We start from the raw sequence: 19015 nt of genomic DNA on the forward strand, positions 1-19015 counted from the left end.
AGTGGTTTTGTATGTTAATCCCAAATCAGATCCTAAACAAATATTCAGGGATGAAGGTAGAAGGTAGAATAATGGGATGGAGGTCAAATGGGCAGGGAAACGATGGATAATTGTGGGAATGTACACTCCAAACGAACAAAACCTGGAATTTTACAAAGACCTATAGGAGAAATCATTTGAGGTATATGAGGGGAAAGTTGTGTTAATGGGTGATCTAAATGGGGTTGTTTCTTTAGATTATGATAGGACAATACGAAACAGATTGGTTAAGTTACCATCAGTTGAATGCAATATTTAAGCTAGATAAAAAAATATGGTGAAAATGTGTTTTTAGGATCCAGGGTCAAAATATTATCCAAAATGTATAACATTACTTGAGTGGGGGGAAATGGAGGAAATGGTAAAGTCTTCAATGGTAAGTTGGGCTAGGGACGTTGGACACAATATTGATTTTATGGGAACAAGTGTGGAAAGTAAATTCAAGGTTTACAGCATGCTACATGTTAAGAGAAATTTTTATGAAGATGCAGCATAGATTGTATTTGACACCAAATAAACTAGTGAAAATGTCAAAATCAATAAAGGGTAATTGTTGGAAATGTAGGACAGTAGATGGAACCTTCTATCACCTGTGGTGGTCATGTAACATAATTAAAAATTACTGAGAAATGATCTATAATGAACTAAAAATGTTTTCAAAATCCTTTTCTAAAAACCCAGAAATTTTTTTGCTGGGGTTAATAACAACAGAAGTCACTAAAAAACAGAGAAATTTGTTCCTATACACGACAACAGCCACCCATGTGTTACTAACCTCAAAATGGACAAGGTATCAACAAAAGAAGAATGACACATTAAACTGTTAGAATATGCAGAGCTTGCAGGAATGACCACTAGAATAAGAAATCAAAATGATGAAAGATATAAGGACAGGATATATATTTTTTTTCTATAGAATAAAGTATATGAAAAAATTTTATAAGCAAACTATCTACCTAGCAGGATGGTAAGATTTTCAGCAGTGTAAGAAATAAATAAAGTTCATAAAAGTAGCTACAACAGCTGGGGTGAACCAAGGAAACGCAGGAAAAAGAGATAAAAGGAACCATGGAAGGAGAGGAGAGGAAGTGGGTTATGGATTTTTTTTTTTTTGTCTAGGAAATCTTAAATTGCAACCTCTTTTTTATTTTAGAGATTCTTTTCTTACTGTATTTTTGTCCATATTTTGTTGACATGGAATTATATCAGAAACTCAAATAAATAAAATTATTTTAAAAACTCAAAAACAAAACACATATTAGGTATAATATAGTTATAGATATATTGGTGTACATTAGTGCCACTGGTAGCTGATGATACATTCCAGGGTCCAGACTCTTTTCCCAGAGGCACAGGGCATAAGGAACTACATATGGATGCATAATCTTCCTGATGGAAAAATATGCTAGCCCATGATCTGCAGAGCCCCAGGTAGTTAGTGAAATAGTCCATATTCTAGGCTTTCTTCACCACAGGGGCGGGGGTGGGGGCAGATAAATTCAGATGGGCTGGCTTTTGTTCTGTGATGCTATTAGCTACAAGGACATTTGAAACCATTTTTCAAAAGGTTATTATGTGTGTGTGTTTGCAGAAGAAGAATTAGAAGAATTGGCTATGAAGAAGACACAGTTGCTGCAAAAGTTGGAATCCAATCAGAGACTACTAGAAGAAGCTGAAGTTCTTGAAGCTGCTCAGCCAGGCACAATCAATAGTATGTATACAGTGATTTCTCATGATTTCTGTTAGTCTAAAACATATATAAGTCAGGATTACAGCTAACCCAGGCCTTGTAGACATGGAGAAACCCACACCAGTCCAAAGAGGTGCTTGGCCACCCAAATGACCTTATTCCAAGCCCTGCCTTGATCTGTCCCCATTGCCCCTTCAGGAGCAAAGGTCCCAGTGGGCCAGATGCTCCGAAACGGCTGTCCTTCCTCAGAGCAAGGCATTTTGGTTGAGGTAGGCATAGAGAGTGCCTGTTCTCTTGTGACTTTGCTGTAACAGCAGCAAACAATGTTTAAACTGTCAATCTTTTGGGACTCATGGGCACATTTCCAAATCTGTGTAAACTGTTGTGGGCACAACCACAGAATGATTGCTGTGCAAGCCTGCCTAGTCACAAAGTACAATAATAAAGGTGTGTATTACCGGTAATTATTTGGCCAAAATTATTTTTTAAGCAAGCAAGTTTGATCAGTTAGATCTTGTAATTCTTGCATATTATACATTTCCTGATTCACACTGCAAATCCATATGTTACTCATCTCAACCTAAACAGGATTACCACTTTGTTCCTCCAAATAGCTCTCACACACATACGGAATCCTTCCATTGGTTCCATCCTCTCCATCACTCCTCACATAAGTATTCTCCCCAAAGCAACTACAGTGGTACCTTGGGTTACATACGCTTCAGATTACAGACTCTGCTAAACCAGAAATAGTGCTTCAGGTTAAGAACTTTGCTTCAGGATGAGAACAGAAATTGGGCTCTGGTGGCGCGGCGGCAGCAGGAGGCCCCATTAGCTAAAGTGGTGCTTCAGGTTAAGAACAGTTTCAGGTTAAGTACGGACCTCCGGAATGAATTAAGTACTTAACCCGAGGTACGACTGTATTGCCTGCTCACCCTCTCACCATCTCTTTTTTCAAACCAATTGAGGTCTTGCAGAGCTGGAGAAGGGAGAGGTGAATGCCTATGCTAGATAAAAATTAAATGTTTGGGAAGGGATGTTGGAAGATCAGCTGTGCGCTGCAGGCTTTTGAGTTGTTTTCCTCCTGCCTTGCTGTTTTTTATTGATTGCCTCTCCGTTTGGTGTTTTCACTTTGTGCACCATTATGAAGCTTGACAACAATAGTGCTATTGTTTGCTTTTAAAAAAACCCACAACCCTAAACAGGTCTAATAAGTATAGGCACTGCAAAGCAGGGTGAGGAATGGCTGAGACAGGGCTGGCCCTGGATGTTTTGTTGCTGCAGGGAAACTTGAAAATGCCTCCCACCCACTGCCTCTTCCTCTGCAGCCACGGCTGCCTAGAGATAGCCTGGAAAGTAAAGGGAAGCTGGAGAGGAGCAGGTGGTGGCAGCAAGTGCCTGACAATGACCAGCAGTGTGCACCTGGCAGCAGCAAGGGGCACAGCAGTGGCCAGATGTAAGCACCTTGTGGCAATGAGCAGCAAGTGTGCTGTGTGCTTCCCTGAGGTGACTGCCTCACTGTGCCCTGGATCAAGACATTTGCTTTTTTCTCTAGAGTGTGTTCATGTTACAATATCAGTTGCTACAGTTGAATCCAAGGGTGGGGGAAGATCAGGACACAGGGTGGAAATTTTGTGCTTTGATTTCCCACCAGAAACCCAATATTCCAAAACCTATGCTGGTTAATTACAAATAGCTGCCACTGCCAAGCAGCAAAGTCTGCAGTTCCATGCCTCTGTGGCTTTGCCTTCATGGCTTCCTTCCTCCAGTCCTTTCCTCTCACATGTTCACTAGTCGTCTGAGTGAGAGATACCAGCTACTCACCTCCCGCTTGCTCTGTGCAGCCACACCCCGACCATCACAATTGGTTCAGGTCAGCCATAAGCAACACTCCACCAAATATGTGTCCTGCTGGGTAAAAAATGGAGCATTGGGCCTTGCCTGAAGCAACACCTTGCCTGAAGCACTTTTACACAGGAAAAAAATACCCTTTCCCTGGGAGAAAGATGGGCTTGCTCAGGGATGGAGGCAACTGGCAGAACTGATTGGGGGAAGAAAAGTGTGCATTCTTAGCACAGAGGTCAAACTGACCTCTGGTGGGAAGCAAGTATGCCTTGCACAGGCAGTGACCATTTTAGGCACGTCCAATATGTGTGCAACCACACATGCATGCATCACACTGAGCCTGAAAGTGACCCAAAAAATCACAGAAAGGTGTGGGGCGGGAGTGGAATGAGGTGTTTGCAGGCTTTTTCAATGGTGTTCGAAATTTCAAACACACAGTGCCTTGGAATGTAACCCCCATGTAAACTGGGAGTTGCCCAGGTTGTGACTGGAGGGTGTGGTGGGCTCTGGAGGATGCTACCTCTGCCCTCATTGAGGAGCTTCCACTGCTTAAAAAATCAGGACTTAAAGCCTTCTAGACTGCACCAGAACCTAATCACCAAGCTCTAATATGCTACATGATATCAATAAATGCCATTGCTTGTTTTTGTATGTCATTATAAAGAAAAAGAAAAAAGAAAAAGAAAAAGCAAGCTCCCTGTCAGGTTTTGCATGATATCTGCACTTTCCAGGATATGTTCCAGGACATGTTCTATGTAAGACTTAGCTCTCTGTGCAATATGATGGGGAAAAAATGCTGCACTGTGTTATAGAATTTCTGTCTGCATTACTGTGATAGTGCTAAGCATTCCTATTTAAAATGGTTAGATAATTTTGTATACTAATTGCACTTTGTAATGTTTTTATTTCAATTGCATTAATAGTGTGTTATGAATTGGCCTGAAATTTTTTTGTAGAGCATAAACTAAAGGAGGTAGCCGAGGAAAGAAAACGTTTGACTGCAGAACTAGAAGAAATTCTACACAAGATGGTACTAAGAGATGTACAGCTTCAGGTTTCAAAATCACCTGGTAAATACTGATTAAATTTCACTTGTAGGTGCTTAAGTCTGCATACTATTCCAGGAGTTGCAAGCTTAATTAAAGTGAATAAAGAATGTGTGAGACCACAAACTAAATATATAGCATAATGCGTTTCCAAATTTTCTTAGAAATTTGTTATAATTATATATTTTTTAGATTTTACATTGTATTTTATGTTGATTTAATCCACTGTATTAAGTTTTAAAGATATTTACGTACTTAAGATACTTAGGTGGACAATTGGCATACAAATATTGTAAATAGATAAAAGGTCAACTTTTGTATTTTCACCCTAGGCGCCCTACAATTTTTGACACTTTCAGAAGAATTTCAGTTAGCCTTTACCCCTTGCTTTAAAAGCTGCAAGGATGGATGAAATTTGTCTTGTTACAAAAGAAGCAAGTTTTTACATTTGAATATGTTTCTTCATTTTATGTGAAAATGGGTGATATCCAAGTTCATCATACTCTGAGTAGATCCATTGAAATGAAGGTACTTCGGTGAGTCTACTTTGAGTATACCTTAGTTGGATATCATCCTTACTTAGCAGTTAGGACATATTTTTCAAGAGATAATTCTAAAATATTCCTATTTATAGAGAAGGAATTATATAAACTGTCAGAGTGGAAGCAACATTTATTGGACAATTTGGAATCCAACCTGAAAGAGCTAGAAGAAGCTTGGGCTCTTGCAGCTACCCAACCAGGCCCTAGCAGTGGTATGTATATGATTATTTTTGCTGCTAGTTCTGTTAATATCTTAAAGATACAAACCTGAAATGCAATGTCCTTCTATTTCAGTAGATATTATCTACTGATACAGATATTCAGTACTCTGCTGTTCTACAACTCAGACAGAACAGCTATGATGAACAGTCAAATATTTTAGAAAGTTCAAGTATCTAGTTGGCTTTGTAAGTCTCTAGGAATAGAACCTATTGTTTTCCATCCTGACAGGGACGTTAGAATGTAGAAATCTGTGTATTCAAAAGGTAATACTGACCATCATGACCTTTGAGTTCTTTCTTCTTCTGTTGAACATTAGACATTCACATTCCTTTATTATATGGAAAGCACATAACATATTAAGTACAAAAAGACATGACAACAACTGTGAAAATGGTGCTTACTTGAGTGGGTAGGTAATGAGATTAATCTATAGCTGGGCAAAAAGAAGAGCACAGTTTCAGCCAAAATTAAACCATTCTTAGTCCAATTGGCAATTCTACTCCAGTTGTCCTTCCTTATGAATACATAAAATCACTGCTGATTAATGATAGAGGTTTTTTTTACTCACTATCTTTCAGCTTGGGTTTCCAACACTGCTTGTGTTATTTCATATTTAACAGAGTTGAATGGTAACTTGAGACATTTTAAACATTCAAATGATTTTTGTTGAGGAAAAATGAGGTAACAGTCAAACACAGAAAAAATACTTAATGCAGCAACTTCAGAAAGACAAATGGTCGTTAGGTTTAAATGTATTGCATGTATGTAATATAGTATTAATTGTATTATCTAATATTAAAGTTCATGTCAACATCCTTAGTAATATCCTTAAAGTGTTTCTAAACAAATTGTGGAAAATTGTCATGTAGATAATCTATTAAAGAAGTTAAATGAGGAAAGAAAGACTTTGATTGAAAACCTGGAAAGAGTTGTGGAAGATTCACAGAAAATGAAATCTCGTCTTTCTGAGACAGGTGGAGTAATAAGACCCATTGGTGAGTACATAATAAATGTGTTTGTACATAAGCACAAGTATTATAACTATAGTAATCAAAACAATCTAGAGATTATTATGTATTGAAATATTGCCAAGAACATAATATTATGTACTGTCATTGTACTCTATATATAGTCTCAGAAACTACTTTTCACAATTTATGATCTCCTATGATTCTAGCTGTAAAAATAACATTTAAAACTATGTTTTAATTTTTAAAAACATCTTCATTTCTAGAAAGGGATTTAAGTCATCTTTTACAGAAGAAAAAACTGTTTTTGGAACGCTTGGACTCAAATCTCAAAAACTGGCTAGAAGCACAAACACTTGCAACTACTCAACCAAGCAGTATCAATGGTAGGTATATCATATGTTTAAATATCATCATAATCTTGTGTGTATGTCGTCTTTCCATAGTTAAAACCATGCTCAAGGTTGCTTACACAAATGTTGCAAAAGTACTCAAAACAATAAATAGAACACATCAAAAAGGACATGTCAGGGAACTGACATCGGAGTGAGAGGCGAAGGGGAGGCTCCCAGATGATGCTGGCGAAGGACCCAGCAGCAGGGGGAGAAACAGCTCAGTAGAGGGGGAAGCCAATCAGCGCAACACCAGGGATAAAGGGGGGCAGACGGGGGAATTGGAGAGAGGGCTCCAGGACTCTTCACTGGACATCAGTGAGGAGAGCCCAGGTCCCCCGCTACCCACGCCTTCCCTGCGCAGAAGACTCCCGCGCAGTGAGAGGAGGAGGAGACTGGGTGTCAAACAACTTTTATGCTGGAAGAGGTTCAAGAAACGCCCACTGACAGATTCTGCCAGTGACTGAGGCAGCCACGATGAGAAGGGGCTGTGCAGTCAGAAAGGTTTAACAAGGCAAATTAATCGAGAAAGGCACCAGTTTACGCACGAGTAACTCATACCCATTACAGTACACAAACAAATGGAACCGTTTTGGTTCAACCTGTGCATGAGCCTGCTGTTGGTTCTGGTTGCTGTTGTTTCTGATCTAGGAGGCAGAGAGTGGCTTCTCTCCCAGAAGAAAGCTCTAGGGGATCTGGCTCATAGGCAGGTGTTGTAGGAGGTGTAATCCCAGTTGTCTGCAATGCCCTCAGGAATGCCCAGTGAAGAGACATTCACGAAATAATAAACTTCTGTTTTTACCCCCAGCATATGCCTATTGACCAAATGTATTTAAAATATATATTTATAAACATTTTTTTTACAATAAAAGTTGTCATTTTATCCGGGACTGTTATTTAAAACTGAGGTTGTAAGTGAATTATTCTACCTTTCTCAGTTTTATATGCAACAGCTAACATGTTCCTTTTTAGATATGGCTGTCTTTATTCTAGAACAAATGAGAATGAAGAGAAAGCATCACTGACAGTACAAGAGAAACAAGCAACACAAAAATCACCCACCCCAACTTCGAATTTGGTTGCTCTCTTCTTTCCCCTTGAGGAATATTTGTGCCTCAGTTGTACTTGCTTGCAACAGTATTGCTATTGCACAGTAGAGAATAATTATTTATTCCAAAAGACAAATGACACCTTGCGGGATAATCATCTTGCAGTTTGAAGGCTATGTTAAGAAATACATTTCTATTGTTGCTAAAACCTTCTCCCCCCCCCCCGTTTTTTGTAGAGAAAAAATTTCAACACCTCACTGAACAAAGAAGGCTTTTGGCTGCAGGCCTGGAAGCAATTATTCAAGATATACAAAATATACAGGATACTGATTCAGAAAAACAAATGAAAGACAGAGGTGAATATAGAATATGTGACATATTTAATTGCAGAATCCATTCTTTCATTAGTGGAGGTAATTATTGAAGGTTACAGTGTCACTTTGTGATTGAAGGCAGGTGAAGTGGGCAGCTCCCAGAATCCAGTTCAATTTCCTGCTTTTGTTGAAATGGTTGCATTTATATCTAGCTCCCTCTTTACTTAGGCTATTTCTATTTCCTTTTCAAATTTTTCCTTAGCTTGTTCCTCTTGTTCTTCCATTTTCCCACCACACTACTCTTTCTCTGGAACTGCTTGTGGTTTGCCTCAGTGTTTCTTCTCCACCCTTACCCCTCTGGTCTTCCTCTTTTCTCTGAGAAGCCCTCTGATTTCTGTTTTTCCATGGCTCTCTTGCCCGTTTCTTTCAAAACTCAGAATCAAGAATAAAGAAATCTCTCTCCCCCTCCCTCCCCCTCTCTCTCTGACCCTCCTTCCTACCTTAGCCATTTTAGCAGAAGGAAAGATAGCATGTGTGATGGTTTTTTTCCGCTGTACCTAACCTCTCTCTTATCTGTGAATCCTGAATGTGAGAGTAGGGAGTGGAGTGAAGGTTCATAAGTAGAAGAGCAAATCTCTCATCCATTATTCCTACTTTGTTCCTTTAGTATGCAGAGTTGGGGGGGGGCAGTTGGTATTAACAACAACCTTGCTGAGCCCCCTTCTGCACCTTCTAAGGGAGCAGCAGTAATAATTGAACCAAAGCCTTCTGTGAAATCACTTCCAGTTCCCAGTCCTTTCAAAACCGTAACCAAGGCTGAATAGTACTCCCCTTTATTAGTCTGTTTCTATGGCTGACAAATTTGGTAATTTAGAGTTCGAATTTATGGACATGCTGAAGCTTCCAGCCATTGACACACTTGTTTCTTAATTCATTGCCTAAAGGAATTTCTCCTGCCTAAATATGAGGATGCCCAACTTCTACTGAGAGGAAGCTGGACTTGCTGTTTGCAGGTTTCATGAGATAGCAGCCCTAACCATGTATACTTCTTGCTTTGCTTCTATGTTAACTTGAGCTTCCCTAATATGGCTGGATGACCTCCTTGGCAATCCTCATCAGGACCAGCCCATCCTCAAGATATACAGAGCAACAGCTTTTATGGATGATGCCACACTTGGCAGCACACAATTTGCAGCTCACTCTCTGGTGTCAGAAGGAGAACCTATGGCTGAAGCACTGGGATGCTTATACCACAGCTAGAGTTGACTTATGGGGCAAATTTTCAGGGAATATGCCCTTAAAGATGGCTTAGTTAAATCTTGCAACAGAAGGAGGTTCTTGTCTTTTCTTGCCTGGAGAGCTATTTCTTTTGTTGTTTTCCTTCATATGACGTTCATGGCTTTTGTCCACAGGGCATGGATTCCATACCCAACCACTCTTGCTGAAACTAATCTTACTGCTCTGCAAGGCCCCAGCAAGATACTAACACTGGTAGAGGGTAGACCCCCTCTAAAGGGGGTCACAGCAATGATGCTAGTCTGCATCCAGTGGGAGGTAGTCTTCAACTTCAGTACTCAACTTCAGGGCTACAGGATTTATTTTCTAGCCCATCGCCAGCACCTTGCTTTGTACAATCTCTGGTTTCCAAATGACCAAAGAAGGAATGCCACCCAGCACCTTCGGAACATGGCAGAAATTACACCAGTTACTTCAGGGGGAGTCCTTCTTCAACATCTAATGGTGCTGAAGTCTCTAAGGCAGCTACACAAGCATCACCTAGCTCCTTTACTAGAAACTACAGAATTGACCCAGAAATCGTAGATCCTGCCCAACATAGGGAAGCTTAATATCACCCCTAAATCTCATAAATAACTACATAAATAAAAATAAAGATGACCTTCTACAGCAACACGAGAAGGAATTGCTGGTTCCTATCTGAATGGTAATTCTGTGTTGCTTGCAAAGGTCATGAGACCTCACCCTAGTTTCTTGACCGCTTCATTTAAGTTACCTAGTTTTTAAGTTTTCTAAAAAAATATGTAAAATGTTTAGAATTCTAAACATTTTTATTAGGGAGGTAGGTATTTTCTTCCTCTTTTCTGTGTTTTGTCTTGTGCAGCTGATTTGTTTGAGCTTGATAAGGATGCAAATAGGATTCTGGAAGCTGCCTACTTCTATCAAATTCTCTTTCCTGCCTTCAACTACAAGGTGGTGCCTACAGAACTGCCATTCAGATAAGAACTAACGGTTCTTTATCACAGCTAAATGTCACTCTGCATCTCATATAATTCAAGTAGCAGAGAAGCATGTAAAACAATTTTTTTAGCTATTAATTGCTAAAAATTAATTGCTAAAAACACCATTGAGTTCTATAATTATTAAGCATAAAGGTTCTATATAGTCTTACGTGAGCTAGACATTTGCATATCCTCACGGTACTGAGTGACCATGTGCCTCAATAGTTGTATAAGAAATAAAATAATGTCATATATTCTAAAGAAACCATTCATTTGAGCTCTGTCCTTTAGATACAGTGGTGCCCCGCAAGACGAATGCCTCGCAAGACGGAAAACCCGCTAGACGAAAGGGTTTTCCGTTTTGGAGGTGCTTCGCAAAATGAATTTCCTATAGGCTTGCTTTGCAAGATGAAAATGTCTTGTGAGTTCCTGCGGGTTCCCCCCCTTTTTTCCCAAGCCGCTAAGCCGCTTATCAGCTGATCCTAAGCCGCTAAGCCGCTTAACAGCTGATCTGCTAAGCCACTAAGCCGCTTATCAGCTGATCCGCTAAGCCCGCTAAGCCGCTAATAGCGCTAATCAGCTAAGCTGCTAATGGGCTTGCTTCGCAAGACGAAAAAACCGAAAGACAAAGAGACTCGCAGAACGGATTCTTTTCGTCTTGCGAGGCACCACTGTATTTTTAGTTTGTGAGAGATGTTTTCAAGAAAGGCTATTTGCCAAACTTCAGCTAATATTTGTAAAATATTTCTTTGTAGAAATGGCTTTGAAACAACTACATGAAAAAAAGAAAGTGTTTTTGGAAAATTTGAGAACAAATTTTAGAGAACTGCAAGAAGCCAAGGCTCTTGCAGCTGCCGAGCCAGGTGGTATCAGTGGTAAGTATTTTACTGGGCAATCCAAGTCATGGGAATGTGTCAAACAGCTCAGCCACCAGTGATCCACCAACATAATAACCACAGCATCCAAACAGCATTTGGTGGAGTAGTCACTAGCACAACATGCCTATGACTGTATGATATCCACATGCTGCTCTGTGTTGCTTCTGCTCAGCCTCCAGGCGACTCTGCCCCTCCAGTCCACCCTCTCATTACTGCTGTAACTTTCCATTTCTGCTCTGCACACTTCCTTCCTGCCCAGTATACTGCCAAAACGCTCCTCTCTCTACCACTACTATGTCCTGGCAACCACTACTGCACACAGGCACTGTTGTCGGAGTCCATTATCGCCCTTGTCACCTCTTGAACTTTGTTTTTTTTTATAAATATTTTTATTAGTTTTACAGAGAATTTTTAGAACAATACAAACATATAAAAAGACATACAAACACGTATAATTTCATAACCAAATTTTCATAAACCTCGTTTCTCAGACTCCCCCATACCTCCCCTTTTTGCATCTCGATGACCAAAGTTTTTCAGCAACTTCTAACAGTTCTGTCAAGGATGTGTCTTACTAATATTTCCTTCAATCTATTCTTATCTCGCTGTAACCCTTTCATTCTCAAAGCCTTGACATTTTAACATTCATCAAGTTTATAATAGTCCTTCAAATAGATTTTCAACTTCTTCCAATCTTCTTCCGTCGTCTCCTTCCCCTGATCGCGGATTCTGCCAGTCATCTCGGCCAATGTCATATAGTCCATCACTTTCATCTGCCATTCTTCCAAGGTGGGTAACTCTTGTGTCTTCCAATACTTTGCAATGAGGATTCTTGCTGCTGTAGTAGCGTACATAAAAAAGTTTCTATCTCTCTTTAAGACCAATTGGCCGACAATGCCCAAGAGGAAGGCCTCTGGTTTCTTAGGAAAAGTGCATTTAAGTATCTTTTTCATTTCATTATATATCATTTCCCAGAAGGCCTTGATCTTCGGGCACGTCCACCAAAGGTGATAAAAAGTACCTTCCACTTCTTTACATTTCCAACACTTATTGTCAGGCAGGTGATAAATTTTTGCTAGCTTGACTGGGGTCATGTACCACCTATAGATCATTTTCATAATATTTTCATTTAAGGCATTGCATGCCGTAAATTTTATCCCGGTGTTCCACAACCATTCCCAGTCAGCAAACATAATGTTATGACCAATGTCCTGTGCCCACTTAATCATTGCTGATTTAACCGTTTCATCCTGTGTATTCCACTTCAGCAGCAAATCATACATTCTTGACAAATTCTTAGTATTGGGTTCTAACAGTTCAGTTTCTAATTTTGATTTCTCCACCTGAAAGCCAATTTTCCTATCTTGTTTATATACCTCCATTATTTGACAATAATGGAGCCAATCTCGTACATTGGGTTTCAATTTCTCATGACTCTGTAACTTCAGTTTATCTCCTTCTTGTTCCAAGATTTCCCAATACTTTGGCCATCCGGCCTCCATATTGAGTTTTTTCAATGCCTTAGCCTCCAAAGGTGACACCCATCTAAGGGTTTTATTTTCCAACAAGTCTTTGTATCTTGTCCAAACATTAAACAATGCTTTTCTGACAATATGATTTTTAAAGGCCCTATGCACTTTAATTTTATCATACCATAGATATGCATGCCAACCAAATGTATTATTAAAACCTTCCAAATCCAAGATATCTGTGTTCTTGAGGAGCATCCACTCTTTCAGCCAGCAGAACGCTGCTGCTTCATAGTACAATTTTAAGTCCGGCAGGGCACATCCCCCTCTTTCTTTTGCATCTGTCAGTATTTTAAATTTTATTCTGGGCTTTTTGCCCTGCCAGACAAATTTCGAAATGTCTTTCTGCCACCTCTTGAAACAGTCCATCTTGTCAAGAATCTGCAAAGTTTGAAACAAAAATAACATTCTAGGCAATACATTCATTTTAATAACTGCAATTCGGCCTAACATTGACAGTTTCAAATTTGACCATATTTCTAGATCTTTTTTAATTTCTGACCAGCATTTTTCATAATTATCTTTATAGAGATTTTTAGATGTCAAATAAACCCCTAGGTATTTCACCTTCTTAACCACTGTCAAGCCTGTTTCATTCTTGAATTTCTCCCTCTCCATAACTGTTAATTTTTTTTCCAAAACTTTAGTTTTTTGTTTGTTCAATTTAAATCCAGCTACCTGGCCAAATTCTTGAATTATTTCCAACACCCTTTTTGTACTGGTGTCTGGCTCTTGTAAAGTCAAAACCAAGTCATCTGCAAAGGCCCTTAATTTATAATGTTTTGCTCCGACCTGTACACCTTTAACCTGCTGGTCATCTCTAATCATATTTAGCAACACCTCCAGGACGGAAATAAAAAGCAATGGGGAAATTGGACACCCCTGTCGTGTTCCTTTTTCTATCTTAAATTCTTCAGTTATTACATTATTTACAATTAGTTTGGCTTTTTGCTCAGAGTATATCGCACCCATACCATTCTCAAATCCTTGGCCTACCCCCATCCCATGAAGATTCTTTTTCATAAAACTCCAAGAAATGTTGTCAAAGGCTTTCTCCGCGTCCACAAAAATCAAAACTGCTTTAGTGTTAATATTCACCTCCAGCAATTCCAAAATGTCAATTATATTCCTCACATTATCTGATAAGTGTCTTTTTGGGAGAAAGCCTGCTTGGTCCTTATGAATCTTTTCCATCAAAACTCTTTTCAATCTTTTTGCCAAAATGTCTGCAAAAATTTTGTAATCCACATTAAGTAATGATATTGGGCGGTAGTTCTTAAGTTGTGTCTTTTCAGTCTCTGTCTTTGGTATGAGTGTAATATAAGCTTCTTTCCAAGATTCTGGTGCCTTTTCCCCCTCTAAAATCTCATTACAGACTTCCTTTAGCGGTTGAACCAACCACTCCTTCAATGATTTATAATATCTGGAAGTCAGTCCATCTGGTCCTGGAGATTTGCCCAATTGCATGTTCTGAATGGCACCCTCTATCTCTTGTTCTGTTATTCTCTGATTTAGATCCATCTTACTTTGATGAGAGATTTTTTGTAATCCATATTTTTTTAAGGAATTCATCTATATCCTCTTCATTCTGTGGTCCTTGTGAATATAACTTTTTAAAATAACTCAAGAAACAGTTTCTAATCTCGTTGGGTTTGGATATATTCTTTCCATCCACTTCTAGATTTGTAACTGTATTTAATTTCTGTCTTTTCTTCAATTGCCAAGCCAGAAGCTTACCGCATTTATCTGCAGATTCGAATGTCTTCTGTCTCATTTGCTTTATCTTCCACTCAATCTCTTGATCCATCAATTCCATATATTGTGTTTGGTATAACTTAATCTCTCTCAGGATCTCCTGGGACTTTGGTTTTGATCTTAATTTTCTCTCTCCTTCTTTTATCTTTTCCAAGATCTTTTCCTTCTTCTCATTCTGCTTTCTCTTTTTTATTGAATTTTGTTGAATCAAAAATCCTCGCATCACGGCTTTACTTGCGTCCCAGATCACTCTTTTTTCCACATCAGCCTTTAGATTTATTTCAAAGTAGTCCTTTAAGGTTTTTTGGGCCTTTCTGTGGATCTCCTCATCTCGAAACAGGGTGTCATTCATCCTCCATCTAAATTGACCAGTTGTTGTAGGTTTCATTTCTATCTTCACGGCGTTATGGTCGGAGCAGGTCTTTGGGCAGATTTCTATTTTCTTAATCTTTGGAGCCATCCCACTAGTAATCCAAATTTGATCGATTCTGGTCCAGGTCATCATTGCTTGAGAGAAAAAAGTTCCCTCTCTCTCGAGAGGGTTCCTCGTTCTCCATATGTATATTAAATCCATATTTTCAGTCATTTCAAAGAAGGTCTTCGGAAGTCTCCCTTCCTTGGAGATTGTCAGTCTTTGTGCCTTGTCCATATTTGTAGAAACCACACCATTCATATCTCCCATAATTATTACATTGTAATCCAAATAGTCCATCAGAGTTTCGTGAAGTTTCTTAAAGAATTCCGCCTTGCCTTCATTTGGTGCATAAACTCCAACTATTAAAAGTTTTTCTCCTTGTACTTGTATTTCAACTGCCAGGTATCTTCCTTGTTCATCTTTAAACATCATTTTTGGGGTCCATTTCTCTTTTACATAAATCACAACTCCTCTTTTCTTGACTTTGTCCGATGAGATGAATTCTTGTCCTAATCTTTTATTTATAAGTAGTTTCCTGTGTGCCCTGGTTACATGAGTTTCTTGTAGGCACACCTCTTGAACTTTGACTCCTACTTGTTTGCTGTCTGGTTCCCCACCCTTTGGTTACCCCAAGGTTGAGCTACCCTTCCACTGGTGTTGTCCCAGGTAGCCTAACCGCAACTGCTGAGCCAGGGTTTCTCTCCCTCCCTTGCTGCCTGTGAACTTTGCCTCTGTGCTTTGCTGAGGGTCTTCCTTCCCTGTGCTGAGCCTGTCTCTTCCTGTGACCCTTTGCCCATGTGTTTGTTTCGAGTCCTCCATCTCTGGCTGGAGTGCACTTTTTATCCCACTGGGCTATGTGCTCCTGCAGCAGGGGATGCTGGGAGCCAAGTCTGCCAAGACTGTTGCAGGAGTACTGTAGGGGGAACCCAAGTTGTGCAAAAGTGAACTTGTTAAAGAATAAAATAGGCATAATGTGAACAGTTTTTTAAATTGAATATCATTTGCAGTATGTCTTGACTTGTGTGTGAAGAGTTGTAGTGGCGGTTGGGAGTCTCCATCCCAGTGGAGCAGTGTTGGGCCACACCAAAACCACTGGATTCTTGGTGGGATAGCACTTGTTGCAAAGCAGCCTGTGAACACGAGTTGAGGGAGGCAACTGCATAGTGGCTAGAATCACAGTGGGGAGGATTGTATGGGGAGCCAGAGCAGTTGTAGCTCATCCGGGGTATTTGCCAGTGCTGCCAGCTCTCCATGTGAGGGGTTATTATCTGTTATTTATCTATTAAATTTGTATATGGCTCTTCATCTGATGATCACAGGGTGGTTTACAACAAAAAATGTATACCATAGCAACAAACAATATTCCACCCCCTTGCCCCCCAATATTATTTATCCTGGGTTCTGGGTGGCTCAGCAGACTGATCTTGTGGATCAGCTCTGTGACAGCCTGTGAGTGTACCATCAGAGTGTTTGAAAGGTGCTCTTTGTTGTCCAGAGAGCTGCTGCCAGGTGCTTGCTTGGGATTGAGGCTTGAGAGATTTGTATTAGTGATAGTTGTCTTCCCTCTTGTGTGCTAGTGAGGTGAACTCTGCTCAAAGTGTGACATCTCTTTTGCAAAGTGCCCAATATTTGTGCCCCTGAGAGGGCACAGTGCCATTCCACTGTAGTGATCTCACCCTGAAGCCCCACTCTCATGATGAAAGTCCTCACAAAGTTCTTCTCTGTGTTTACAAGTCATGTGAGTTGTGCTTGATACATGCAAGATTTACGTCCTTCTGGTGCTATGATTGGCTGCAGGGTTCTTCAGCATTTGAAGTGCTCCCATAACATCATAGGCATGGCCAACAAGTGGGGGTATCCTTTTTCTTCTAAATTAGGGTTTCCCAAACTTGGGTCTCTGGCTGTTTTTAGATTTCAGTTCCCATCATCCCTGAACATTGGTCCTGCTAGCTAGGGTTGATGGGAGTTGCAGTCCAAAAACAGCTGGAGGGCCAAGTTTGGGAAATCCTGTTCTACATCATACCCATGTAGGTTCTGAGCATCATGCTTTACATTTTTCACATGTGAAATGGGTATTTTGTGGTGCCTGACAACCAGCTGGTTATTGGGAACCTTTGCAATTGTAAGCAAAATACAAACCCAGCACTAAGCATGACTGATCTCTCTTTACCTCACCTGATGCAAAGGGAGAGCAATCCTGTTTGCTTCAGTTGCTCCATAACAATATAACATGTGGAACCAAAAAGTTTCCCCATCCCTGAGTTAAGCCATGAGAACAAGTGATTGATGTTTTGGTATTTTTTCCAAATTGAACTGAATAAAGGTTGCAACACAAGTATTGTGCAACAACCACCTCCCATGTTCACTTACTCCACACAGAGAAGCAGATACTAGTGTGCTCCCAATTGTACACTGGCAACAGAAAGTAGGTTTCCATTCTACTATCCATCAGCTGGTATGTAGGACCTTGGATCTAAGTAATCCTTTCTGGCAACAGTCCAAGAATCCTCTGTCTGTGTGTCTTACAGTTCCTTTTACTGCGCAGTTACCACTATACTTTTCTCATCTGTTATGCCTAATGCCTAAATTGTTCAATCTATAATCTACATCCTTTTCAAAAAAAAATGGTATATCTCATCTTTTATGTTAGTGTAAAATAAATACATTTTGAGTTATGTTATATTCCTTTTTGTAGAGCTAAAGGTACAAGAGCTCATTCAGCAAAGAAGACTTTTGACTGCAGGTTTAGATGCAATTATGCAAAGCATGCAAGAGATAGAAAATCTTATTGCAGGCAATGTGGAAGTAGTAAAACCCAGTGGTGAGTATGAAATTTAAAAAGTCATCAGACATGCAATACTTCAGAATCCTATTTTCACCTAAGTAGTATGTGATAGAATGATGTGCTCAAAAATGTTCATCTCAGCTCCATACTGGCAAACCTCCCTGATATGCCAGTTGCACTCCACAAGGGCTGTTGCTTCTTTCACTGCATTCCTCCATGGAATCCTGTTGCCAGACTTCTGACATAGTTACAGCCCTTGACATCTGCCCACCATCACCAGTGGACACTTCCACCAAAACTGTGCGCAGCTCTGTAGTCTTAACAGCAGTGCTGATTCCAGTAAGTTTGCTACTCTATCCATATGTGTGAATGTACAGAGACCATGAATAAGAACAGGGTGATTGCCTGCATTTGTAGTTCTGCAGTTGTTTGTGCCACTATATTGGTCAAGAATTTGAGCTGTACCCCTGCTGCATCTGCATGGAGGGAAGGGCATCTACCAAAAGTCTAGTTTAGCTTTGGAATCTTCCCAAATGCACAGAGTGCGTGTGTGTATACAAATGACAACCTGTTACTATTTATCTTTGTAGAAATTGAATTAGACAAAATATATGAGAGAAGAACATTACTTTTGGAAAACATGGAATTAAATCTGCAAGAGCTGAAAGACCTTGCAAAAGGTGGTATAAGTGGTAAGTAAAGTGTTAAATTTTAGTATGTTGGGCATTGCTTGGGCACCTGCCCCCCAATCAAGACAATGTTATTTTAAATTGTGTTTTGTTACATTTTTATTGATTTTTCTACATACTCTTCATAAAGTCTCATATTGCACAACCTTTAGAGATTTAGACAGCACTCTAGCCTGTGTCTTCAAGCAGCTCATATATATTTATTTATATAGGCTTACTGCATCCAATTGCTTTTGATGCATAAAATCTTTGCCAATCTGTACAATCTGTACCAATTAGTACTTGGGTACTAATGATTTCTGTCCACTATTAGATACTAAAATGAATTTGTACAATGTGGCTGGTAAAACTGTTTTGCAGCTATCTGGGCACATGGTATTAAAATTTAGTCTCCTTCAGTGCAACGTGCCCTCTGTAACAGCACCATTTTTTAGTTTACTTTTATAGAGAACATTTCTGAAAATGTAATTAGTAACTATCTTTTATCCAGAGAAGAAAATACAGGCGATAAGTGAGAAAAGAAACCGTTTGGTTTCTAGTTTTGAGGCAATTCTTCAAAATATGGAAGAAGCACTTAGTTTAGACCAAGGAGCAAGGACAAGACCTGATGGTAAGTCCAA

At 39.7% G+C, this 19015-nt stretch overlaps 1 protein-coding gene across 4 annotated transcripts in view; it reads left to right on the forward strand.

Moving 5' to 3' along the window:
* Nucleotides 1–19015, forward strand: part of CCDC7 (coiled-coil domain containing 7) — a 165565-nt gene that overhangs the window by 125635 nt on the left and 20915 nt on the right. For all 4 annotated transcript variants that reach the window (XM_082193696.1, XM_082193698.1, XM_082193699.1 and 1 more), the window contains exons 57-66: nucleotides 1631–1750; nucleotides 4531–4644; nucleotides 5255–5374; nucleotides 6254–6379; nucleotides 6619–6738; nucleotides 8030–8149; nucleotides 11100–11219; nucleotides 17617–17742; nucleotides 18297–18398; nucleotides 18886–19005. In XM_082193696.1, coding sequence (XP_082049822.1) covers nucleotides 1631–1750; nucleotides 4531–4644; nucleotides 5255–5374; nucleotides 6254–6379; nucleotides 6619–6738; nucleotides 8030–8149; nucleotides 11100–11219; nucleotides 17617–17742; nucleotides 18297–18398; nucleotides 18886–19005 — 1188 coding nt within the window. The remainder of the gene's footprint in view (nucleotides 1–1630; nucleotides 1751–4530; nucleotides 4645–5254; nucleotides 5375–6253; nucleotides 6380–6618; nucleotides 6739–8029; nucleotides 8150–11099; nucleotides 11220–17616; nucleotides 17743–18296; nucleotides 18399–18885; nucleotides 19006–19015) is intronic.

The sequence above is a fragment of the Podarcis vaucheri genome (assembly GCF_965113315.1).
Source record: "Podarcis vaucheri genome assembly, chromosome: 12".
NCBI classification, from domain to species: Eukaryota; Metazoa; Chordata; class Lepidosauria; order Squamata; family Lacertidae; genus Podarcis; species Podarcis vaucheri.